Raw genomic sequence first — 25,943 nt, 5'->3', positions numbered from 1 at the left:
AAATAACTCACATTAGGAGAGTAGTAGGAGATAGATGCACTGAGCTTTGTAAGAGAAAGCAAACTAAGTTTCAAACTTAGGATAGGAGTCATAATTTATTGACCTTGAAGTTTCAACAACGAAGTAAGGACAACATTCGTAGAAAGAAGAAATGGAATCCTATCGCAATCAAAAGATTTAAATAGGCATAATAGCTGTCCCGTCTATCCGCTATTGGATAATTTATCCAAAGCCGTTTGAGATAGCATGAGATAAGAAGTCTAAACTTAATGAAATATAATATAATAGAGTGTGGTAGATTTCTTTTTTTCAAAGGGAGATTTTGGAGAGTTAGAAGAGGAGTTGCACAAGTTGTAGCGAGCTATATAAACCTATTTACTATAAAGTATTGAACTCAAAACTAGTAGCATATTGGGTTTTTTTTTCTAATCCAATAGTGTCAAGCTCTTTTTAGAAGGGAAGAATTGATAACGCCTTAATTGAATATTGAGTATCACAGTACCGAAGGTTTACATTAAATCATAGGATGCCCGATTTTATCCTACATAAGTATGACATTACAGCAAGCTGATGGTGTATTTGTCCATCATTTATACTTTTTTGCTCCCAATCTTTGTTAATTCTTCCTCCCGCTTCTTCTTATATTTCTCTCTTCTAAAAGTAACTTTTATTGTGATATTTTATTTCTTTTCTTCCACTAAACTCTCTTAACTTTTTTCCGTTCTTGTTTCTATCAATCCTAAGCTCCGTCATAATATTACTTTGAGTTTCTTTTCTTCTCAATTAATTTCTCTCAGTTTATCTCCTACTTGAACTTCATCAAACTTATGTCCTTTCTTATAGTCAAAATATGCATAAGAATATATAAACTTTTTATTAACTTAAATTAACTGTTAATATCACTTTGATGAGAATTATGATAGTTGAGAGGATCTTAATATTACATTCTCCTTGAGCTCTAGTTCAAGGTCCATATGTAATTTAGTCATCAAGCTTTTCCTCATTCTATAAGATAATTACACCTAGAGTCTTGAACTATTTTCTATTTCTTCATAGACTCCCTTATTTATTTTTTATGATAAACTAATTCTGTAACTATATGAAATCTCTGAAATGCTTATGCCTTACTCTTACGGGTTTACCTCGAGAGGCAAAAATGAAGGTGACAAAAAGGCTGACATTTGGCATGATAATTTGGTAGGCAACGAGCCACCTCTTACAGGATGATGCTTTTGTGGCTCGTATTGAAATTAGGTCTACGCAAAAGGATCTAAACTCGGGGGCCCAATATAAAACATTTGAAAATACCTAATGATGGACGATGACTTCATACCGAGTAGAAACAACTAGTATGGAGATATTTTTTTCTCTAAAAAATATGGATATAACTTAAAAAGAGGGCTCTTGAATAAGAAAATTGCCGACCAAATAACTTTTCTCCTTTAGCCAGGAGGATCTGGTCCTTTAGGTATCCATTACTCAATTTTTGATTCTTTAGAGAGGCTATTTTACTTTTTATTTTAGAGAAAGAAAAAAAAGTTCGGGGTAAGATGATCATTTAATATTTTATCATTAGCACTAGATTATGCAAGATAGAAAGTTGAGGAGTCAAAGGTGTGAAAAATAATAATAATATAATTAACCCAATTTTATATCAAGAAATCTATGAAAGGAAATGACTAAAGTATTCTTCTTTGCTATGGATATAATCAAATTAGATTAGATCGAATATGTACAAGATTGGATCTCTATCCATATGCTTCTATCAAATTCGGATTCAAATGGGATATTAAATGGATAGATAATTGTAATATCCATAATTAGTCAATTTATTATTGGATTACGACGAAATCGAATATTATTCTTAAAATATTAATAAAAAATGATGGTCTAAAATTAAAAGAGTTAACAAGCTTAATACCTTAAATATTTGTATATGTAATTATAAGAGAGAGTATAAGATAAATTCTTAATAGCATGTCTTTATATAATACACAAAAAATATATTGATCTCTTTCGATTGAAGTTCTAATTAAATATTAAAAGCAGTATGAAGATGAAATAGTTCTAAATATTTACAATATTTACCTTCTATTTTCTCAAAACATTAATAAAAATGTTGATGTCTAATTGAAATAGTTAACAAGCTTAATGAATTACATATGTAATTGTATATGTAATTACAAGAGAGAGTATAAGATAAATTAAGCTAACACCATTCCTACCATGCTTGTAGGTCTTGGCGGATCAGTATCGGCTGAAACGGATTCGGATCGGTTTGATCCGAAACCCTACCTGAAGCCGGGTCGGATCCAGTTTAATCTGAGAGAAGATCCAACAAGAAAAACCGCGGTACATATTCGATAGGTTCTGTCTTTCAACTTTCAACCCTAGTCTCTCTTCACCCTCAACGCCATTTCTCCCTTACCTGATATCTTCCGATCCGGCAGTGGCAAGCTCCGACGAGGGGATTTCCGACTTCGGCGACCTTCGGCGAGGGAATTCCGGCAACGAGATCCGTGAGTCTCTCTTTTCATTGTTTCGTCTTATTTTCCCTTTCTCTATCTCTTTCCCTCTCTCCCTCCGTTCCCTTGTCTTCCTTTTTCTGGCGGTCTTCCTCTTTCTCTCTCTCTGTCATTGCTGCAGCAGCAAAGAATCAAAGATAGAGGGAGAAGAGGGAGGGCGAGAGGGAGGGAGCAACTTATATTTTCTTTGCCCTATCTATCTTATTTGTTGAATTTTAGGGTTTCTTTTCCTGTATCTTGTTACAAGTTTTAGAATTTTACGTAATTTAAAAATAGTCGGTACCGAAACTTCTGATACAGCGGCTTATATGGTCAATACTTATCGTTTCTTTGGTGGCTTATACCGATATTGAAACCAATACGTAGAATCTCCGTCCCTACCTTTATTTTATCCTTGATTTTTGGCCCACACCCAAACTGGCCCATAGTAAGTATCTTTGATTCCAAACGGTGACTCAATCATACTGATATCGTGCTGGTATTGACTGATCGCTAGTTAACTTGATGTCAAGCTGATATGAGATGTAATGAGATGCTTGTGTTTTCAATTCACGTGTTGTTTGTTTGACAGATGGATAACAGGAACCAGTCCGCTGGCAAGCGAGCTCGAACAGATGGTTAGAGTGTATTAACTCCTCTATTAATAAAATCATATTATTGTTGACTAAGCTGGCTTCTTGGATTGAAAGCGAAGGAAGTTAAAAGATATTCTGCTTTTTTTTTTTAAAATTTTTTTTATAGGTGGCCGAAGGGAAGATGACTGGAAATGTCCTAGCTGTGGCAATATGAATTTCTCGTTCAGGACAACTTGCAACATGCGAAGCTGTACTCAATCAAGGCCTGTAGATCATAACACGGTTAGTTAGGCCGCATCATTGGTTTTTATCATCTTAATGTTGTTTTTCTGGGGGTTTGGCATCCATAGGAACTGTTAGATGGTTGTTATTCATAATATTTATTTAACATCGTATATTTTTACATGACTGCTCTATGTTCTCTTTGTAGAAGCCTGCCCCAAAACCTCTGCAACTTCCTCCACCATATGCATCATCAGCTGGCTATATGGGTCCAGGAACTCCATCTTCAATGTACCTTGGTGCTCCCCCTTATGGGTCTGCTCTCTTCAATGGACCTGCAATGCCTCCCTATGACCTACCTCCATTCTCTGGAGGTTCTGCTTATCCTTATGGCTACAGTGGTCGTCTTTCTGTTGGCAGTCCATATGGGCCAATGCACATGTCTGGACCAGCTCCCTATTCTGGTGGGTCTATGATGGTAACTGGTATTTTTTTTAAACCCATGGTTATATTTATTATGCACAAGAAGTTATATGGATGCTAAAATAGCAATTCTAGTTTCTTTGTTTATCAGCACTTTCACTAAGCTGCTGAGATTCAAATGGTTTAATTGTTATCTTATTGAATCTAGAGTTGATGAATTTGGATTTAATAAAATGTTATATTCCAGTTTTGAGAAGAAATTGGTCAAAGCTGCTTAACTTTTAGTTAAGCATTTTGCAGCACTTTCTTTTGAATCAAGCAAGTCTTTTAAGAAGAATCTTACTTTCTTACTTTTAACTGAAATCCAGTTGGCAAGTACTTTAAGCACCTTTAGTTCTCAAAATTTGTGACGGGTTGATTAAATAGTTTTTTTTTTTGACTTAGGCGGTATGTACGGTATGCCTCCACTTATGGACAGATATGGTGTTGGTTTGCCTATGGGTCATGATGCAATGGTAAGTTCTATTGCATGACCTAGTACTTGACTTGTTGGTTTTAGTATCATTCACTTGGTTTGGCCTGACGGGAACACCCACATTTGAACTCCAAATGGTGCCAATAAAATTGCTTGCTCTTTCCACACTGATAGTAGCAACATGTCCTGAAGAAGTAGAAGTTCCTATTTTCTATGATTTACTGCAATATTTGACATTTTGTAGTTTATGCATTTCTAAGTTTTAATTTCATGGAGTGGTAATAATTACTTGTTTTTATTTCCATAGGGAGCAAGACATGGAGCATATCCCGATGAGAGCTCCCAAAAAAAGCCTGCAGGTTTAAACTTAGTGGTTGTCTTTGTATGGCAAACTTAAATTACGGTTCTTTATTTTCCATTAATCCTTTTTTGTCCTCCACCATTTTGCATAGGAGCAGGACGTGATAGTGACTGGACATGTCCTAATTGTGGCAATAATAACTTTTCTTTCCGAACAGTTTGTAACATGAGGAAGTGTAACACACCAAGGCCCGGAAATCAGGTTTGAGGAAATCCTTACCACATTATCTTTTGACATGGTAGCTTATTGGGTGGAACAATGAGATTATAACTTCTGGACTTTTCTATCAGTTGACTTCCTAACTATTATCTATATTTTTGGGTGGTTACTCTGTCTTCTCAGCCATTGTCGCTCCTATATGCTCTCTCTCTTATACTTGACTAGAAATCAGTTTTCTTTTTATTCTCTTTCTACAAATGATATTTTACTCCCATGTAGGATAACTCATTATATACCCAAGATTGATCTCTTTCTTTGTGTGATGATGAAGCATGTTGATATGATATTCTTCACGTTGATAACCATAATGAAATAGGAAATATTTTAGCAATCTAGGATCCTTGTAAATGAACCCAATCTTGACTGTTAAGCGTTAACATGTACTACATTGCGCTTCCTGTAATATGATATGCAATTTGGTTAGATAGACTTTTCTTCTTATAAGGAGAAGAATTTCTGAGTGTAAATTTTACTCAATAGTGAGGAACAAGATCAAGACAAATATTGATATGATAACCTTCATTTTGACAACCATAATGAAATAGGAAATATTTTAGCAATCTAGGATCTTGTTAATGAACCCCACCTTGACCATCAGCATGTACATGTCAAAAATTTGCTTATTGTACTATGATATTAAATATTCTTAGACCTTTATTAAAAAAAAATTCTAAATGTAGCTCAAACAAAAGGACTCGCTGCTGCTCAAACACCTGCTCCTGAGTTGCTCGGTCGAGTTTGATCTCCCTTTGCTCAAATACTTGACTCGCTTCGGTCTTGGCCTACCTTTGCTCATACAACTTGACTCGCTCGGGTCAAGTTCAGTTAATATTTTACTCAATAGTGAGGAGTAGGATCAAGAAAAATGTGCAACTTTAAAAAACTATTGCTCTTTTGTTGTATACTTTCTGTTTATCTAAACTTTCTTTGGTGAAAAAATGCATTGTCTCTAGGAATTAACTCCTAATAAGTCTTCTTAGACTTTTGAGAAGAGTCTTCTAAGTGGTTGCTCTAAAAGGTTGTTTTTTGTTAGGGTAGGTAGACACAGTCAAGAAAGGCATAAAATTAAAGGCTTGCTAGATGAGGAGATCTATCTATTTGGTAAAATTCACTCGACTGAACAGTAGTAGCTGAAACTTAATGAAAGCTAAAGCCAAAAATCATTGGTTAAGGTTGAAACTATCAAGATTTCTAGTTTTGACATTTATTTTGGACTACACTAGGCTATGAGAATTCCTTTTTTGGCCTAAATTTTTTTATCTTTTTCTATGGGTCAAAACCGAAACTTCGAACCATAAACTAGTTTCTTCTGATGCTGTGAGTTGTTAATTTTCAAATTAACCTTGCGGGTTCAAGGAGTAGCTCCCAATACCTCTCTTTAGCATGAAATAGTAAAGACAGATAATTGTGCAGATTATATCTCAGTTGATAACTCGATTATGTGCAGCTTATCATTTTTCACTAGTATGCAAATACTTCCTTATAGGTTCTTTGTTTCAAACACACTTTCATTTTTCAGTTGATCAAACTAGACTTTTACTGTGCAACACATTCTTCATGAGATCCTGACTTTCAACCAAATATGCTTTCTTCTTAAATTAATTCTTATTATTTTTCTTTTTTAGTGCGCCTGAAACATATATTTTTCTGTTGATGGTGCCTCAAGAATCTGTAGAGCACATCCCCATTTTAATTGTTTCATGGGATGACAATGTGCATGAAGTTGTATATTAGAACAGTAAACGATAGTGCATCTTTGAAATATGCTAATACAATAGATAAAATTTTATTTGAGGTGTAAGATACAGATTTGTTAATTGATGATCAACTTCATTCTGCATTGCCCTATTATTAATAGGCAACATCTGCAGGCAAACAGCTGATTATAATCCTTGCATTCAACATGCTTAGTGTAGTTGTAAATTACTTTTTCCTCACCTTTTAGTAGTAAACAAATAAGGATGATGTGACAAAGATCTACAAGTGGGATAATTAACCTAGTTTATTCTTTAAAATCTCATTCTGCTTGTCTTACATGTTTTGAAGTTGGAAAGTTGATGGATTCTCTCTGGCAAAGTGATAATTGATTATTGTAAAAATGTCTTTCCTCTGAACGTACTGCTTTCTCTTTAACCAGTATATTCTCTCGTTGCTTTTATGTGCTGATGTTTTAAAATTAGAATTTTGCTGAGAACATCTTCAACTCGTTTGCAGGGGTCAAAATCTGAGGCTTCAAAAGGTTCCAGTAAGTCCTGCTCTTCTTATCTATCATTTTCTTGTTGTCATAAACAAGGGCTTTCAGGATGCAATACAGTCAGTTGATCAGACACTTTTTTGAATATCTGGTTTGGAAAAGTACCCTTTTAGGATCGTGTGTTGGATAGTGTCATACAATATTTCTTCTTCATTTTGTAGTGGTTAGTTTTATGGAGTGTAATGGAGTTAGTTTTATTCGTGTAATTCATTACTATTTCTCTACTCATCTCTTTTATCTTCCATTTTGTCCATTTTACTCTGAACCAATCCAATGATTTTATCTTGGATATTGTCTCAGAACCAAAAATGCCAGAGGGCAGTTGGAAGTGTGAGAAGTGCAACAACATTAATTATCCATTTCGTACCAAGTGTAACCGTCAGAATTGTGGTGCGGAAAAGCCAGTTCAATCTAATGAACCTAATGGGCTGGCATCGGATGAGGATGATCAGGTTTGTTATTCTATATATTTATGCCCATGCTCTTTAGGACTATATTTTCTTATGTTTAAATATTTAGTCTATGAATGAGAAGTAGAATGTAGTGTCTTACAACCTTCCCATTTGGAAGTGTTTGAAGATTATTCAATTCTATCTTCATGTTTTCATGTGCATATTTGATTTACCAACGTGCTTGATGTTACAGTGAGTCCTAGATCAGTTATGAGGGTTGAGAAGGTTCAAAGTCGTCGTCGGCGTCGCACAATGTTATTGTCTGAGAGGTCAGTCCAGTATTGTGTAGTTGCTGCTGTCATTCTGAGTTTCTCCTCCCTTTCGAGATCTGGGTCGAGTCTCAGTACTAGTGGTAAAAGTGTTAACCCCATTAGCAACTGGGTTTCTTGGTTTTTCCAGTCTTTACAGATCTCTCCTTTCAAGAATATCCACGTACGGGCTTGTCGTATTCTGGTACTATTGCAGGTTAATTAACTTGGTCACTATTATTTGGGAAGACTGTTCTTGTTCAGACTTTTGTCTGTTCTGGTGTACTGCTTCTTAGTCTGTCCATTATCTGCTACATGTTGTCTAAGTTTAAGATGTGGGCCTTCTGGCATTCAGAATATGACACTTGGAGTGTGCCTTTTCTTTTAGTTGGTTAGAGTAGCTTCTTCATTCCTTTACATGCAAGTCAGATAAGTGGTGGTCTATGTGCTTTCAAGCTTGTATCTATGCTTGTTTATTAAGATTTAGCTGAAAATTCTTTTTGTTGATCTGTCATGTTGACATGTCGTACACCGTTATGAGATTCGAAAGGTAAAGTTCTAGTTTTTGCTGGTGGAGCACTGGAGCTCTAATGTTGAATCTGAGCACAACCTTTTATGATCTGTTTGTTTTGTTAGGAGCTGGTCCTTTCTATGTTCTCTCCTTCACAAACCTTGTGTTTCCAAGTATGATCGGCTTTTAAGAAGATCTTGATATTTTTTTCTTTTTCCAATTTGGGTATGATTAGCTTAGTGTAGTCAATGTCCTGTAAGGGAACCTTCCATTTCATAATCTAAATTTTCCTTTCCCTGGAAGTTCTAGTGATCATTTGAAGTTTCCTTGTTGCATCATCCATGTGGTACTAGAATTCTGTTGGAAGTGATTGTGTTATATGTCTGCCTGCTCTGCTTGGTGATAAGAATGAAATTTGACATAAGATTGTGTTTGTCTTGGTCTCCCCTCCTTAATTTTCAATACATTTCTAGTTTTTTTATTGCATTCTACACTCGCTTGCCTCTTTGCCTCTGTTGGTTTCTCTTACTAGAACAATTTTTTATCTGATTATAGCTATGTAGCTTCATACCAATGGTTTCTCTTACTACAACAATTTTTTGCTCCATCTATTATATCTTAAGTTTCCTTAATTTTCACTTTAATATGTGCTATGCGTACAACGATTAGAACCATTCCCTTGTGTAAAATTTGATATATATATGCTGGAAGTTCTTGTATAACTGTTTTATTTGTTTAGGTTACGCAGTATGTTGTCTGGCTTTGTTCTTGGTTAGACTTTTTGATTGTAGATATTTGTAAGTTTCTTTAGAATTTAGATTCTTGTTTGGGGATCAGAAGCAAAACTGCTGCACCTATTTCTGTTTTCTAGCTTTGTCTGTGTCTATTTGGACCATTTAAGGTGGAGAAATATTCTACCTTATCTTTCTATACAAGATTATCATTGCTGAAGGTATAGAGAAAAGGCTGTTTGTCCTCTGAAGCTATAGTTGTGTTTGAAAAATAATTGACAATGGCAACCAGGTCAACAGATGTGAGTTTTATTGAATAGTGCTGGACAGAGATGAACTCTTCCGCACAAGGATTGCTTTGCCACTGGCATGTGCTAATGCACGGCATGACCGACACGACTAAGAAGAATGAGAAGAAAAGGGAAGGAGAGGGGAGAAGAAAGAGAGAAGGGTGAAGAGAGAGAAGAAACAAACCTGTTGGAAGTTCTCACCGTCCTTGTAGCGCTGCTAGGGTCTGTTTGACTGCAGAGGAAAGGGGGGAAGAAGTAAAAGTAATGGGGAAGAAGACGATGGGTTACTAACTTTCATAACAGATCCCAACTTTTAGGTGATAATGAATCCTAACTTAAGCGATATATTAATGGATCCTGACTTAGATATTAATGAATCCTAACTTTAAGTGATTGTGGATCCTACTTAAGTGATATATTAATGGATAGTAGTTTATAATAATAGATTATATCCACTATCCTTTAACTTTCCCATCTTCTTCCTCTGCATGATTTGAAGGAAAAAAGTAAGTAGCAATGGCAACTGAGCCTCTCCTCCACGCGGCGACGAAACTTCTCCGGCTCCTCCGCGGGACTAAGAAAAGCTTACACGAAGCCTTTCTCACTTGTACAGAGGTTTTGTTTCTGTTTTTTCTCTCTTTAGGGGTATGCCATTGTGTGTCATGTGCCAGCGCTATGTTGGCACAACAATCCGTGCTTCACACTTGTCAAAATTTGACAAGCTAATTTTTGGACTCTTTCTTTGTAATACAAGGTGAAGGTAGGAGAAACAAGAATGACCGTACATCATCATAACCTAATGATTAGGCAGTTCTACGTAAAATATGAGAGAATAAAAGAGGAAAAATGAGAATTGTTTGATTTTGATTGGACCATCAAAAGTTGAGAAAACAAAGTGAAGATAAGGGGTTGTAGTACTTTAACTGTAATTTGCCTATAATAACTACAATGCCACCTATGATGTATTAGGATGGTTGGTGGGCTAATTCGATGGCTAAAGTTGATCCAAATAAAAAGAAAAAAGAAAAAAGAGGGGAAACCATCTGGAGGGGTAGGGAGACACAATTCTTCCCTTCACACACTCTCTCTCACTCTCTATTTACCAATTGCCATTATCACCGCTGTTGTTGCACCGACTCGATGGTGTGCCCTTCTTCATGCTGTTATGTTAGGGAAAAGTTGGGAGACTCATATTTGTCAAAGAATGAATAAAAAGAGAGCGCTATTAGCAAAAAGAAAGTGAAGAGGAAAAAAGAAAGAGAGGTACATTGTAATGTTGGTCGGCGGGTGCTGGTTGTCAGCAAATATTTCCTCAAATTCACAACAGTACCCTTAAGGCCTTTAAAATTCATCCAAGCATTTGATTGAAACTTGATTCATGCTCAATAACTCGTGCCAGACACTGATGTACATTTTCTAACATTGTTCAGACTTTCGATCAATAGTTCTATGTTTGAAGTGTGCAAATTATCTTGGACCTAATAAAATTACTAAGAAAAATCATAGTTGCTCCAAAATTCATTAAGATTTTCTAGATCATGGGCTTTCTCAATTGCCTTGATTTGCATGTAGTGACACTTATATTGTTCATTTGATTGCCTTGAAAAGTGTGAAATGCTCGACTATACATTGACAGTACTGTACATCATCATTATCTTTTGGAGGTCGGGTCAATTGGTTGATGTGCTTTAATGAATGTGTATATAGTTCAGTGCCTTGATAAATTATCTATTCTTTTTGGATTTGCTTCAAATTCATGAGATTGGTTGTGCTCTTGTTTCACCTTATTACATATCATGACTTCATTAGCCTCCCCAACTAGACAATTGATCCATATTTCATCCTAAAACTTGTTGGTACCAAAAAAAAGAAATGTAATTTACACCTTGTTGACATGTGAGACAGTTACAAACCCTTCTCTAATAGATCAGAGTGGAAGAAAGGCACCCGATGAACAACCTAAGATTTCAATAAGCTTTCTCTAGATCTACAGTGGTTCAGCATTAGATGAGTAAATAAACAAGTTTTTTTGCTGCAACAAAAAACGTAAAAAATCATATATATGCAACTATCTTTGATGCTTTGGGTTCATTTGAACTGATCAAGCAAGTAATCTGTGATTCTGTTCTCTCTTTTGCTTTCTTGTTTTTGTTGTTGTTGTTGCTGCTTTTTCTTTGTTTGGTATGGAAATTGGACCTTTCATCATAAGAAACCACCACAGGTTGTAGTGACTAAGGATTATATATGCAATTTTCTTTCTTATTGAGACTTGCAATGCTCAATTAATCCACCCAGTGCAGTTGTACACTATCAATAGGGTATTCATTTTTTCTATTTGTTGAAGAGGAAAGGACATTAACTTTTCCTATATCCCCTTGCCAACGTAACTTTATTATCTTTAAATCATGATAGTTCTTGCTGTCTTTGATTCAGGCAAGCAGTCCAATCTTACTTGTGTATGTGAAAACATAAAGCCTAAGTGTTTCATGAAAATGTCTGTAGGTAATTTACTATCTAATGAAAATCATGGTTCACAAAATTTGTTGATCCAAAGTGTCATCGGCCATAACCAATCCCGACCTTGACTCAAAACTAGTCTTTCGATCTGGGATTGGCCGAAACTTGGTTGGATTAATTGAATTTTTAAGATTCGGGTCGAATTTAAAATAGATCTTACCCATGAGACATTAGTAATTTATGTCCCCAGTTGTCATCTCTCATACACACTCTTCACCCTTCCCTCACAGTTCATTGAGCGCAGCCGATGGTCGATACTTTGAGTCCCTCTGACTATTCCATAATTTGGTTAACTTGGGAGGGGTGTTTTTTTTTCTCTCTTTGATTTTAACTTGGGAAGAGAAGACAGATATCTTTTCATCTCATTTTTGTAGCAGTAATTTACGAGCATAAAGAATTATCAAATTCAGCTCGAAATTTATCATGATTTTGATTGAGTTTTTTTTTCTTTAGTTTTTAGATTTCATATATGACTAATTTTTATTCTCCTATATATATTTTTTTCTAAAATTTTAGAAATTTACCTATGTATTTTTCAATAATATTTAAGAATTTTATGTAATTAAAAATGTTCAATCCAATACCGGTGGTTGTTACGACCGTTATGTATCTTTTTTTCTAGCGGTCGATCCCAAGTTTTTGAACCTCGATCAAAATCATCATATTCGAGCATCTGCAAATAAATGTTGTTATGCTTTCTATTTTGTTGTGTGAATCTAGTCTCAACTTGAACTAAAGCATTCTTAGTGATGCAATTTTTAATAATATATCTACATTTTTTTAATTATATATTCTGAGACAGTTACTCCATCCTCACTTCCAAATATTCTTTAATGTTGAATGTACTCTGTTTTCTTATTTATAATTATTGCATTCAATGTTTTGCTTTCTATTTTTGCTTCCTAGACATGATAGTTTTTGACATGGTAAATTGCTCTTATGCTCTAGTGTTCATTATGTCAGAATTAATCTTCAAGATTATTCATTAAAATGTTTTTCGACACATTGAGGTTATTTATGTGGAGAGTAATGATTAAGGAGTAATATTTGTTTGACACTTTACCAATAGGTTATGTGCATTTGTTTCTTTGTTGAATAGATTTAACTTGGCTGACTTCTTGCATCCTTTTCAAATATTTTCTTTCTGAGCTTCTCATTTCTGGTGGTAGAATATGCTTTTTTTGTGTACATCAATATATATGTTTACTACAATAGCTTCTATTGTTTTATTCAGGAATGATTTCAATTGTGGTTTTAAAAATCGGATGAAATTGATTTGTTTTGGCTGATATTGATTGGTTTTTTTATCAGTCCCGATATGAACAGCACGATGAATCCCTTAAATCAATAAATCTTCCACTGATACACTAGTGTTTCTACTGAAACCAAATGATTGCAGCTTTGTTTGAGACCTTTTGGCTGAAACGCCCCTAAACAGTCTGATGCCTAGTCTTTAGAATGAGAGGGAGGGAGAGGAGGTAGAGGATTTCTCAGTTCATGCGATCATGCATTCTTCTTTCCATTTTATGCTCAGTCCGCGGAGGGTTTCTCAACTCTTTTTCCTTTCTGACTGAGCATGATTCACTGAAAAAAGACAAACTTTAGCAGTTGGGGTGACTTCTTTACAAGAAACAGAGTGATCTTGTTTTCCCTTTAAAAGTCCGACATATGAATGGGAACAAGTCAGTAGTGGGTCTGTTTATCAGCATAATTTGGTCATGTTGATTCTAATGGTGTTGATTCAAGATAAATTCATTATCATTCATGGACAAGGAATACTAACAAAGGATAATTATAGTACCTTGTATCTGTAATTTGTCTTGAACTTGAAGATTCAAGATTAATTCATTATCATTCGTGCTGGACAGGAAATACTTAGAAAGGAGAATTATGGTACTTTGGATCTATAATTTATCTTGAAACTGGAGGATGAAAAGAATGATGCTCATTGAATTAGAGTAGGGTGTTTTAAATGGAGAAGTGCTTCTGGTGTATTATGTGATCTTCATATACTTCTGAAATTTAAAAGCAATGTTTTATAGAACAGCTATAGGGCCTCCTGTTCTTTATGGATCATAATCTTTGACAACTACAAAGCAACAAATTCAAGAAGTTATTTCAATATTTGAGGATATATAGTGTGGATGCTTGACATTACCAGAGAAGGCAACTGAGGAATGATACTAGGGGTGACACTTGTTGACGATAAACCACTTAATAATAGGATAAGATAATTTGGACTTGTCCAATGGAGATCATGTATTGCACTTGAATGAATTGTGTGATTTATTTAAATAAAATGTCCCTTTATAGGGAGGGGAAGACTGGAATTAGTAAATACATGATAGCGCTTAATTTGACACAAACTGAGGCACTAAGTACCGATGAATGAAGTTAAAGGATCCATATAGCTGACCCAAAAGGTTGGGACTTAAACTCAGCTGTTGTTGTAGGCACTAGACATCACTTTAGGTAAAGCAATGCAACTGTTCTTTTATCTTAGCAACTCTTTGGATGTGGTCTAATAAGTTATATCAGTTAGTATAACTGAATGATTGTGTCAAATAAGAGCATTAAGGGTCCTTCCATTGCTTTTTAGTTGTTTATGACCATGTTGCCAAACATATTGATGCAGAACAAATATGCAAGTGGCTAAACTAAGAGAAATCAGCAAATAAACAATTTAAATAAATCTAGTCAAATAAAAGTCGTCTAAATAAACACATATTGAACTATGTTATAATATGTTCACAATTGAGATGTCTCGCTTTCAAGAGAATGGCTTAGATTGTTGGAAGTCTGAAAACTTCCTCTAACTAGGGTCCTTCATTCAAAATTGAGATCAAATTACTAATGAAGAACATGGCAGATTAAGGCTAACAAATAGATAATTTTAGAAACTTTAGTGCACAAAATTGATAGGTTTAGAAAATTCCATCAAAGGCTATTGTAGAGAAAGGGTAATATGAGAACAGATATTTTGATGTGTGGGATAAGTCTACAAGCAACATTCGATCTAAGGATAACAAATTTAGACGTGAGGCCCAGAAAAATATTACCAGTTATTATACCCGCTGATTCAGTCCGAAACAATGGGCAGACGAAATTCGATTCATGATTAGAAGCTCGTCCTGAAACTAGATCTGAAGATGAAATTTGAAATCAAATCTGAAGGAAGGTCAGGCTTTTAATAGAGTCGTAGAAGTCCCGCAACGTCCTAGAAATGTCAAAGAACGTAGGAGAAAACTAAGAAGATATCAGATATGTGGAAACAGGCCCTAGGCTTCGACCTTCGGGGTTTCAATTTCACACCGAAAGTAAAGTTCAGGAAACCCTTGGAGAATCTTCAAGCCGACTTTCATAAAAAAACTGTCTAAACACAATGTCTTTTAATTATTAGAACGTCAACATAAATTTCTAAGTATACCGTGATTGATAGGCTGGAAATTTGTTTGAAAGATACTAGAAAAATAGAAAAAGACATAAGTCCCAATGACACATGAATAACCAAAAGACAAAGTGAAACTGATCCAGTGGTGCGGCCCTGTCTACATGCGTAGACTCGTATCTCTAATACATGATCAGGTCTAATGTCCTCGTGACAATCTATAGATTTCACATGCAGTTTCCAATTTCTAACATGATAAAACTTTAGTCTTCCAATGTGGTAACTCGCTAATGACTTGGGTTCTCCTTGAAGCGGGGCGTTCTTTCCCTCCACCTTAGATTTTGCTTATCTTCACTTTAACATATTCTTTCATCTGCTGTAATTTCTTTTCTCTTTTCGTAACCCATGAGCTTTATAGTCTGTGTGTCTGCACTCGTTACTTGTTGTTTTCCTCCTATTTAATATTCTCTAAGCATTCATATAACAATCGCAATTTCACTGTCAAGGATCGACTTGGCTCACAGAGCATTTTGGTGAAAAGTAATTAGTTCAGTTATGATTATAGGAAATTTGGGATTAGTTTGTAAGTCGATGGACAAAGGTGGCTTGGATGATTGAACTTAGGAGATCAAAATGTGGCTCTGCTGAGTAAATGGTGGTAGACGCTAAAATCATATATGTTACCAACTTCGGGGGGGCAGTGGCAGGGAGGTGTTCAATTGGGCATTGTGGCGGCCTAATAAAATTGGAGATGAAGTAATGTGGGAAATATATTATTTGCTAAATATACTGAACGGTGAGCCTAATAGAATTGTAGATGAAAATAATTGGGAAATATACTTTTGGCTAAATCTATTGAACTTTGTGAGCATTAATGGTTTTTTTTTTTTTTTTTTTGCCGGTCATTTTTGTTGAATGAGGTCTTTCCCACAAAATTCTTGTACAATGTCTTGAATTTTGTAGGGAGAGTCTCCTTGGGGTAAGGCTTATTTGGACAATATATGGTCCTTGCTTCATTGGTCGGCAATTGACTGAGGATGTCCTCTCAAGGGTTTGCATGTCTCTAGTCTTTGTATCTTTTGCAAGGATACTACAATGATTTTGTGGATCATTTTTCTTGAAATGCAATTTTGTGTGAGTTTCCTCTAGCCTTCAATAAATTATTAGGGATTAAGGATTGTAGATTACCCTACTTTTACTTTTGTTCACTTCTGGAGGACAGGTGGAAGGTGAATATCAACGATGGTTATGCCACCATCGGCACAGCACACGCGGAGTGGTACGCCTCAGCACGCCCCACTATGTTAGTGGCACACCCCGACGTGCAAATGGCACGCTCCTACGTGTCGCCGGCACGCATTTATAATATTAGGTGTGCCATTGGCACACATTTATAATAGTTTTAATAAACTTTTTAGGATATTTAAAAGTATTTTTGGGTCTTTGATATGTCAATCTTTGATTTTTGGTTTAGATATTTTTATATATTAAAAGTTTAAAACCTACATTATAATGCTTTATCTTTAGATTATTTTTGTAAACAATCTATTTTAGAAAAAAAATCAGAGGTCATTTGTATTCCATGGAAACCTCCGCCCACATAACCGTTCAATATTTCTTAACCTACTATTAGCCAAACTACTTGAGCACTAGGTCCAATGTGAGTAGGATCAGAGGTAGATTTTTGCCTGCTAGGCAAGAGGATAGCAAGTTACAAATTCTGTCTCGGTAGGATATATATTTCTATTACTATGAAATTAATAAATTAATAAATGAAAATAAACTAGTTAATCGTATGGACCATTATCCTTAAAGATAAATCAATAGTTAAATATAAATATTATTCAACACATACTATGATTGAAGACATTCATTAAAACTAATATTAATAATTGAATACTCGATAATATAATTGAAGACCTAATATTAATTAATAATAGTTTAGTAATTAAAATTAATATCTAATTGAATGTAAAATAACAAGGACCAAAAATTTCATTTGTTGGCACAAGAATAACACACATTAAATAGTGTCGATATTTTTTAAAACTTATTTATTGATAGTATTGTAACGTCTTACATAGTTTTCATATAAATAGAAATTTTATAATTTTTTATATGAAATTTTATAATTCGCCTATAATATAATATGGTTATTAAACATGCACGAAAATGAACGACACCGGATAGGCATAGACACTATAAACATATGCAGATTGGATATGGAGTATAATAATGGTGTTCTAACTCTAGTGGGTGTGATTGAGATAATGTTAATTATAATGAATTCATATCATCCTGTGGGTGTACCTCTCCTAATATTCTGCTATCTACAAACTTAAGTCCTATATAAAAATAATACCTCTGAGAAGGTTGTGTAACATGAACGTATGTTTCATCTCCATCATCGCTGCTATTAAATTGAGTCTCGTTATTATCACCATCACCATCACCATCACCATCACCATCACCATCACCGTCACCGTCATCATCATCATTATCATCTCTAGTCTCATTATTATTAGTTTTATCTAAGCTTTGTAAATGATCAACTGATCAGTTGATTTGGTAATGATTAATGAAAATATAAATTTTTTTAATAAAATGGCCCCATATGGCACAATAACCAGCACATGGCCGTGTTGGACGATGAATATGGTGGAATGTGCAGGAGAAAAGGAGGAATAGAAAATTTTCCATTAGGGACTATAAAGTTTGGCTATGTTGGACTGAAGAGCTTGTGAGAAATCTGAAAACTTTGTTCCTTCAAAAGTTAGTGTGTTGAAGACTTTTCCTAGCTTTTGTAGCTCAGTTCTTTTAAGTTTTCTTCACTTTGCATGTTATTGTGTTCCATTTTCTTAATGAAATCATAAAAGACACCTGTCAGTTCAGACCCTTTATGGGGCTTCCTGGATGTTGCTTTCTCTTTACCATCAGTGCAAAACTATTGCTACTTTCTCGCAAGTATTTAGTAAGTACTGTGATTCTTTACTTCGAATTATGCAAATATTTTTGGGATCAATAGGAGAGAGAATGACAGGTATTTAGCTAGAATGTTCTAGTTTGTTCATTGAACTTTTACATTGTTAGTATTTTTTAGGTTTATATTGGCTTCATTTTAGTAGTGGATCACAATTCTGCAAGATTAATTCAATAGGAATAGGTATTTGCGGAAAAGAGAATGGAATCGTAAAACAAGTAGGTTTATATACTACTGGAGTGGTGTAGAGCTATGGTATGTTTGATCATATGTAGCAGGTGATTCTACTCTCTTTCAGCGCATTCATCATGTTCCTTTTCACCTCTACTCCACAAATCTATACATTTGCTCTCTGAGCAGGACCCTTGTTCTCAATTAGAGCAATTCCATCTTTCTTGGAGAAAATTTTTCTCGATGAGAAGTTGGACAAAGTATAATGAGTGGTGCTGGCTGAGATCTCAAATTATAGGTAGGAAAGATGAAGATCACTGCCAGATGGTGGAGCTGGCTGTGTGGTCGAATTTGAGTAAGTGCAGGAAAATTTTTGAACCGAATACTAAGGCTGCAAGGCCATTGCTGATGTCCGGCCAACAAATTTAGCCGAGTCACTTGGCACACACTGCAGATGTATGACTGATTTCTTCTCTTGTTTAAAAGGATTATTATGAAGGTTTCTCACTCCTTGCTAATATTTCTTTTGGTTAAACTGTGGATCAATGTTAAGCATGACATAACATGGTTGATGGGCCTAATATATGACAATCAAAAGTTCATAGCATGTAAAATTTATTTTTACAACCACATCAACGGTACTGGTGGTATGCAATTGCATAAGTTTTTGACCAATCTACTTATCACTGGTAAAAATCTTTTGCCATGTTGCTATAGGTTTCTAATTATTTACCAAGTACTTGAGTTGCTGTCAGCGAGGTTAATCACTGCCTTGAAAAGTGATTAATTAATTTACATGATTTACATAAATAAATTTATTTTTGGAGGAATAACGGATCGATAAGAAATTATGCAATTGCCCCATTTCTGTTCCAGAATCTTAATGCAATAGCCCTTCTCGTGTTGATAGTTTTTCATATCGGGGAGAGACGCAGTCTTTGTTGTTCAGCAAACTTCATACGATTGAGCAAGAAAGAAAAGGGAAAATTGATATCTCCTGTTCCATTGAAGATAGAATTTCTTTTGAGGAGCTATAAAGAAACATAAGATATACTAGTGCCTCGAGCTCTAAAGCGATTGCAATTCCTTCTTACAGTCAACCGTTTTGAAATTGTTAAAACCAGTGTTTTCACATTAAGTGCTGCTGGAAACTTTTAGAATACTATAATTTCTATTACATTTTTAAAGATATTATAATCGTCAATATATTCTTGAAATATTATAATTTTCTGATATAAACCGATCCTTGAGTGATTGGGATAATGATGGTCAACGGTTTGGTGATAGATTTAGTGCGGATGAGTAGATCTCGACAATGTAAAGGGTAAGGAAGATGTAGGGTGCCGGGGGTGGATCTATGGTTTAGAGGGGAAGAGGAGGGTGGAGATGGTCGACCCTATGGACTAGGGTGATACGGTAGTCGAAGGAGGGAGGTGAGCGAGGATCTTAGCTTTAGAGAATGAGAGGGAAGGAGATTGAGAGAGATGAAGGGGTAGAAGAAGAGGCAATTGTAATTCATACTCTAGACTAGGTTGCTCTTTGCATATATATAGAGGCTATCTTAACTGATGTAGAATTTATTAATCTCTAAACCAAACAAACAATCGAAATAATAACCCCATACTAAAATCAGCGTCCAATGTTTGAACTGCTAATTGGAAATTTGTATCCTTAGTTTGTCGGCATTTGAACGAGCCAAAGGTTGGTGCTCTTAGTTTGTGATTGTTTGGAGGGTGGAACTTGAACGGTTCACTAAGCACGAGCTCAAGGCCAGGTGGTCCTTCAAAAATCAGCTACCCAATGTCTTTCATGAACTGATTAGGACGAGTCTGAACTACATTATTATCAATAAAATTTGATTTCAAAACTGTTATGGTTAAATTTTAATATAATATTTTTAATGATTATTTTTAAAGTTAACAAACACAAATAAATAAAATGTCTTTTTTCTTAAAGTTCAGAGTATATGTTTATTAATAATATTTATTTTGCATTAAAAAAGATTTTTTTTTTCACTGTATTATACTATCATTTAAAATGTTAAACCATTTAAAACAATTTATATAAGGAAGGAACAGGTTTTTTAAAATCTAAGTTCAATTTTAATTATGATTAATTAGATTTAAATAATAGAACGATATTTTCCAAAGAATATGATGATTCTAGTAGTAATTATGATATTTTGAGAGTATTTTTAGTGATAATTATGTAAAATATTTTTTATATATTTATCACTGTGGAAGAAAATTGGCTACAACAGCTTCCAAGAAGTTGCAACCTAATTTTATAGTTATTAAAAGGTGGCCATAAAATGATCATATATCTATTGGATAGATCCTTTCTGTCAAATATTAACAAAATTTTAGATTAATTCTTTTTATGAAATTTAGGAAATATTTTGTGTTCATAGTAAAAATTGAAAGGATAACAAGAGATAGAAGATTGGAAAGTGATTAAGATAATAAATGGTTAAGATCAGATGGCTTCTTGAGGACAAAATGGTAATTGAGCTGTCTAAGCTGGTTCACTAAGCTTAGTTAGTTTATGTCCACTAAGCTTAGTTTAAAAATTAATATTTGGGAGTTTATTTTTATATTATTTTTTGAGAAAAATCTTAGATTACCTACGTATTACACGATCCAAGGTAATTACGTCTTGCGATTGGTATACTTGTTTCAATTTTTCTCCTCATATATGAGATAAGCTATTGACCTTGGCTTCACCTCACCCACTTCTATAAAATCTTCTACAACAGTGGAGTATTTGATCCTTTCAAATAGTTGGTCATTAATTGGTTCTTACCCTTTGGATAGATTTTGAATCCTCTCCAGGAAAAGATGCTTCCAAATTCGACATCGTTCTCAAATCAGTAATTTGTCATGGGAGGAGCTGTCTTGGAATTTAGGGTATGAGTGTTTGGGTAAGAAGAGTGGGAGTGTGGAACTCTCTTGAGTCTTGACCAAGTGAAAATAAAGACACTACTTAACAGAAACATTAAAACCTTATAGCATCTCTGAGGAGGTCTAAGGTCTCTATATTCGAAGTGCAAAGGCTTGCACTTTAATATACCGGACTTTATATTTATTATTTTAATTAATATAATATATATATTTATATATTATATTTTAAATTATTTAATAAGTTTTTTTAATTTTATTATTTTTAAATAAAAAATATATGATTAGAAACTTGCATTGATATCTTTATAATAAGACTAATGTTTAATAGTTTTAAAAATTATTTTAAATTATTATTATTTTAATTAAATTGAAATTATATTATATGAAATAAAAATAAAATTTTAAAATAACTTAAATAATTTAATTTTAGACTCATTTTAACCTTTCTAATAATACTAGTTTTTATTAAAAATTGATTAGTAAAATTAATTAGATTATTTAATAAATGATACAAACGAATTTAAATTTTAGGATTAAACATTTGTAGGATAAAATTAATATTTTTAAAAGTTAAATAGTATTGGAGCTGTATTCTAAGTTTAGAGCTTTACCATTTAAAGCTCTATTTGGAGCTCTACCTGCCTCCTAATTTAATATTTTAAAGTAGGAGATGCTCTTAGCATAGCTTAATTTGAAATATGAAATTCCTATCAAAGGTTATTGCTTGAGTCTGTTAAAAAGTAGTCCAAAGACTGAAGACAACCCTTCAACGAAGGGGAGCCTCCGCATGGCACTAAATTCACAGGAAAGCATTCGTTTTCCCTTGTGGAATTTTCGTGTCTTTGATTTTGACTAATGGAGAGTAACAACTGAAATGAAATGAAATCAAATATTCAACTGAGGATAAAGAAGAACAGACTTTGCTTCTTTCTTGGCTTGGGATTTGATAAGATTCTTGGAAGAAAGCTTGTTGGTTTTAATGGTTGAGGGCTATAGATGATGGTAGCAGGAGCTGGGACATGTCGGAGAAGGCAGCCGCGCTCTCAAGCCATGTTGTTGTTTTCCTCCTCTTCTTAATCTTTGTCGCTGGTATGTTTCTCCTTTTTCTTCTTCTTCTTCATCATCATCATCATCTAGTTCTTCTTCTTCTTCTTCTTCTTCATCTAGTTGTTTTCCGTAGCCGTTCGTTATTCTTATAGTCTTGAATGTTGTAACAAGGTCGGGGGATCACTGGACTTGGTGAAAAGGAAGTTGTCGTCAAGCTCAAGCACTTCCTCCAGAGCAACAACCCTATATACTACGGCCGCTACGCGGGGTGGAACGAGTCGGATCCCTCACCGTGTCGGTGGTCCGGCGTCACATGCAATGACGACGGCCTGGTCACCGGCATCGACCTCTCCAGCTCTAGCATCTCCGGCACGATGTTCGTGGGGTTCTCCAACCTCACTGAGCTTGAGCATCTAGACCTATCGGAAAACACCATTGAAGGCGGCCTTCCGCCGGACCTTAACGAATGCCGCGGGCTTCGATACCTCAACCTCTCCCACAACCTCCTCGACGGGGAAGTGAACCTCACCGGACTAGTCAATCTGCGGGTCGTCGACCTTACGTCGAACCGATTCGAGGGAGAGATCAGGGCGAATTTTCCAGCAATGTGCGCGAACCTCGTGCTGCTAAATATCTCAGCGAACAACTTCGTCGGCGAGATCGCCAGTTCCTTCGACGAGTGCCCGAATCTCCAGTACCTCGATCTGAGCACGAACAAGTTCACCGGAGAAATCTGGAAGGGATTCGCTAAGCTCCGGGAATTCTCGGTGGCGGAGAACAATCTTACCGGGGAGATCTTATTGGAGACGTTTCCGTCGAATTGCGCGCTAGAATTCTTGGACCTATCGTCGAACAATCTCGTCGGCGACCTGCCGGACTCGATCGCCAACTGCTCGAATCTGGCGTTCTTGAACCTGTGGAATAATAGATTAGCTGGCGCGATCCCTGCTGGCATCGGCGAGCTCTCTAAGCTGAGAAGTCTCTTCTTAGGGAGCAACGGATTTGATAGGAAGATACCGGAGAAGCTTCTCAATTGCAAAGAGCTAGTCTTTCTCGATCTCAGCAAGAATAACTTTGGCGGGGAGATACAAGGGATCTTTGGAAGATTCGTTACGTTAGGATTGTTGTCGCTCCACGAGAACGGGTACATCGGAGGAATCGAGAGCTCTGGGGTCCTGAAGCTGCCGGAGCTCTTCAGGCTGGACCTCAGCTGTAATAACTTCTCTGGCGACCTCCCTGTCGAGATTGCGGCAATGCCGAAGATTAAATACTTAATGTTAGCGTACAATGATTTTTCCGGGAGCATCCCGTCTGAGTTTGGTAGCATCGTGGGGTTGCAGGCATTGGATCTCTCTTATAATAGGCTCACCGGCAGGATCCCGCCGGAGTTGGGGAAGCTCAGATCGCTCCTCTGGCTGATGCTAGCGAACAATCGGCTGTCTGGCGAGATCCCACCGGAGATCGGGAACTGTAGTAGCTTGCTCTGGGTCAACCTCGTCGGGAACAGGATATCTGGCCGGATCCCGCGGGAGATCACGCGGATGGGAAGAGATCCAAACCCGACCTTCCAAGCGAACCGCCGAGATATTATCGTTGCCGGATCCGACAATTGCCTATCGATGAAGCAATGGCTCCCGATGAAGTACCAGGATTTTAGCTTCATCAATACGGTGTTGACTCCGAGGTTATGTCAAGCAATCTGGAATAAAATCTGGAAGGGATATGGCATCATCCCTATCTGCATGGACTCCACCTCGCAAGTGAGAACTCTAACGATCTCAGGCTACATACAGCTCACCGAAAACCTACTCTCCGGCGAGGTGCCGCCTGAAATAGGCAAGATGCAGTTCCTCAGCATCCTCCGCCTCGGCAACAACCAGCTCTCCGGCCGCCTTCCAGCGGAGATCGCCTCCCTTCCGCTCTTCGACATCGATGTCTCCAATAACCTATTCACCGGCCAGATCCCGTCGGAGATCAGCTTGCTCCAATGCCTCAGCAGACTGGATCTATCTACGAACAACTTCTCCGGGGATCTCCCGACGAGCCTGAACCATCTCTCTGAGCTAAATCAGTTCAATGTCTCCTACAACCCGCTCCTCTCCGGTGTTGTCCCCGCTACCGGCCAGATCTCGACCTTCGGCAGCGACTCCTTCATGGGCGACCCCCTCATCTCCTACAGCTCCTACAACTCCTATTATCCCCCGCCCCCGTCCTTCGACGACTCATCTGTCGTCCGCCGGGGGACCTCGCGGAGGGCTGTTGCATTCTGGATCCCGTTTATCGTCTCCTTCCTCGTCTTTGGGGTCGCCTCCTTCGTCCTCTGCCTCAGGATCCGCACCCCTGTTTTCATAGTAAATCGTATTCTTACGATCGAAAATTTTGTAACAAGGTCGGGGGATCACCGAAGTTAGCGATAAAAGGAAGTTGTCGTCATGCTCAGGCGCTTCCTCCAAACCACCAATAAGATATATATTGCGAAGTTAAGATATGTAATTGATACTATGTATAATATATGATGAATTTATAGATGTATATAGAATATTTCACGTATGAGCATAGACACAAATATACTGAAGATTTTAGGAAGAAACTTAAAAGAAAAAGATAGGTTTTTAAAGTGCAGTTCTAATTGTCCAAGAGTGGTTAGTACCTGTATCTTAGAGAATTTTTGTATATTAAAGATAGTTCTAACATATTAAGATTGAAAATGACAGAAAATTTTCTTTCCAGAAGGCGATCGACTTTTGGGACTGATGTGTAGTATTTTGAGGGCGTTCTTCACCTTTTATGTCAGAGGTATATAAGAAATTTTTGATCTAACCCTAAGAAATGCTTTCTATCGTTTCATCTTTTTATCAATTTTACATCTTTCAGAATTTCGTCTTGAAAGTCACTAAGATAGTAGCATCAACTTCAATGATTATTAAAATTAGAAATTGATCACAAGAAATTATACCTCGAGGCAATCGAACAAGATTGTTATGGATAGAATTGTTGGGATCAACCAATAAGTACGTTTGATCTTGAAAAGTAGCCTAGTTCTATGGTTTTCTAAGTAAAATAATGTGTGTTTGCAATTGTTTGTCTTTTAAGTTTTATTATTTTGCATTGGTACATCTCTCTATTGTGTGGGAAGCTCTTTTCCTAGGATTGAATATTTATTTATATACCATAGTGAGTATATGTGGTAAAAGTAATTAAAAAAAAAGTGAGTTTAGTATTATATTGACTATTTTGAAAATATTAATAATGTACATGAGTACTAAGTTTCACTTGGATTTGGGCTCCGATTCAATTTACGTGCACGCCTTCCGGCCCAACTAAGTTCATGGATGGCAGACTCCCTAAAATTATCTATTACCTAATAGGATTTTGACCTTTGGCAGTTAACTAACTAAAGCTTGTCTTATTTGCGTGGTTATTCACTATTATAAATAGGATAAGTGTGTGCAATATTTAATAATAAAGCACCTCATCAGTCACTGCTTTGTGACAAAGAATTGAATCTAAAACCACGGGAAGAAAGATTGCTGCTGGTTATCAAAATGAAGTATCTGAGAACTCTCATGGACTGCCTCAGTTCTCTCACCCTGTTTAATTTGAACTAAAGTAGGAGCTAACATGGCCCATTATACTCTTAGATACGGATTTATT

At 36.0% G+C, this 25,943-nt stretch overlaps 2 protein-coding genes across 4 annotated transcripts; both read left to right on the top strand.

Annotated features, from left to right (window-relative positions):
- The first annotated feature begins 2,364 nt into the window (after positions 1-2,364).
- Positions 2,365-19,017, top strand: LOC140773140 (ranBP2-type zinc finger protein At1g67325). Of its 3 annotated transcripts, none has more exons than XM_073115538.1 (10): positions 2,365-2,519; positions 3,097-3,142; positions 3,267-3,382; positions 3,531-3,786; positions 4,190-4,260; positions 4,528-4,579; positions 4,679-4,782; positions 7,015-7,045; positions 7,355-7,506; positions 15,757-19,017. In XM_073115538.1, the coding sequence occupies exons 2-10, from the start codon at positions 3,097-3,099 to the stop codon at positions 15,769-15,771; spliced, it is 843 nt and encodes a 280-aa protein (XP_072971639.1). In that variant the 5' UTR covers positions 2,365-2,519; the 3' UTR covers positions 15,772-19,017. The 3 variants fall into 3 exon arrangements, with proteins under 3 accessions (XP_072971639.1, XP_072971638.1, XP_072971640.1); XM_073115537.1 differs by having other exon boundaries at positions 4,673-4,782; positions 15,757-19,001; XM_073115539.1 differs by lacking the exon at positions 15,757-19,017 and adding an exon at positions 7,700-12,280 and having other exon boundaries at positions 4,673-4,782.
- A 2,867-nt stretch (positions 19,018-21,884) lies between these two features.
- Positions 21,885-24,865, top strand: LOC140774923 (probable LRR receptor-like serine/threonine-protein kinase At1g74360). The gene is made up of 2 exons (XM_073118109.1): positions 21,885-22,331; positions 22,461-24,865. Exons 1-2 carry the CDS (start codon positions 22,262-22,264, stop codon positions 24,698-24,700), a joined length of 2,310 nt encoding a protein of 769 aa, XP_072974210.1. The 5' UTR covers positions 21,885-22,261; the 3' UTR covers positions 24,701-24,865.
- Positions 24,866-25,943: the final 1,078 nt, after the last annotated feature.

This window comes from Typha angustifolia, chromosome 13 (genome assembly GCF_048772165.1).
Source record: "Typha angustifolia cultivar Huaian chromosome 13, ASM4877216v1, whole genome shotgun sequence".
Classification (NCBI taxonomy): Eukaryota; Viridiplantae; Streptophyta; class Magnoliopsida; order Poales; family Typhaceae; genus Typha; species Typha angustifolia.
Note: the sequence above shows the minus strand (reverse complement) of the source record. Positions and strands in the feature narration are given on the sequence as shown.

What these genes read in the sequence shown, in the direction of transcription:
- LOC140774923 (XM_073118109.1), top strand. Translation starts at nt 22,262, where the DNA reads ATGTCGGAGAAGGCAGCCGCGCTCTCAAGCCATGTTGTTGTTTTCCTC. An exon ending in CTTCTTAATCTTTGTCGCTG is followed by an intron (nt 22,332 to 22,460) that starts GTATGTTTCTCC and finishes TGTTGTAACAAG; the next exon opens with GTCGGGGGATCACTGGACTT.
- LOC140773140 (XM_073115537.1), top strand. Translation starts at nt 3,097, where the DNA reads ATGGATAACAGGAACCAGTCCGCTGGCAAGCGAGCTCGAACAGATG. An exon ending in TGGACCAGCTCCCTATTCTG is followed by an intron (nt 3,787 to 4,189) that starts GTGGGTCTATGA and finishes TTTTTGACTTAG; the next exon opens with GCGGTATGTACGGTATGCCT. An exon ending in TGAGGCTTCAAAAGGTTCCA is followed by an intron (nt 7,046 to 7,354) that starts GTAAGTCCTGCT and finishes ATATTGTCTCAG; the next exon opens with AACCAAAAATGCCAGAGGGC.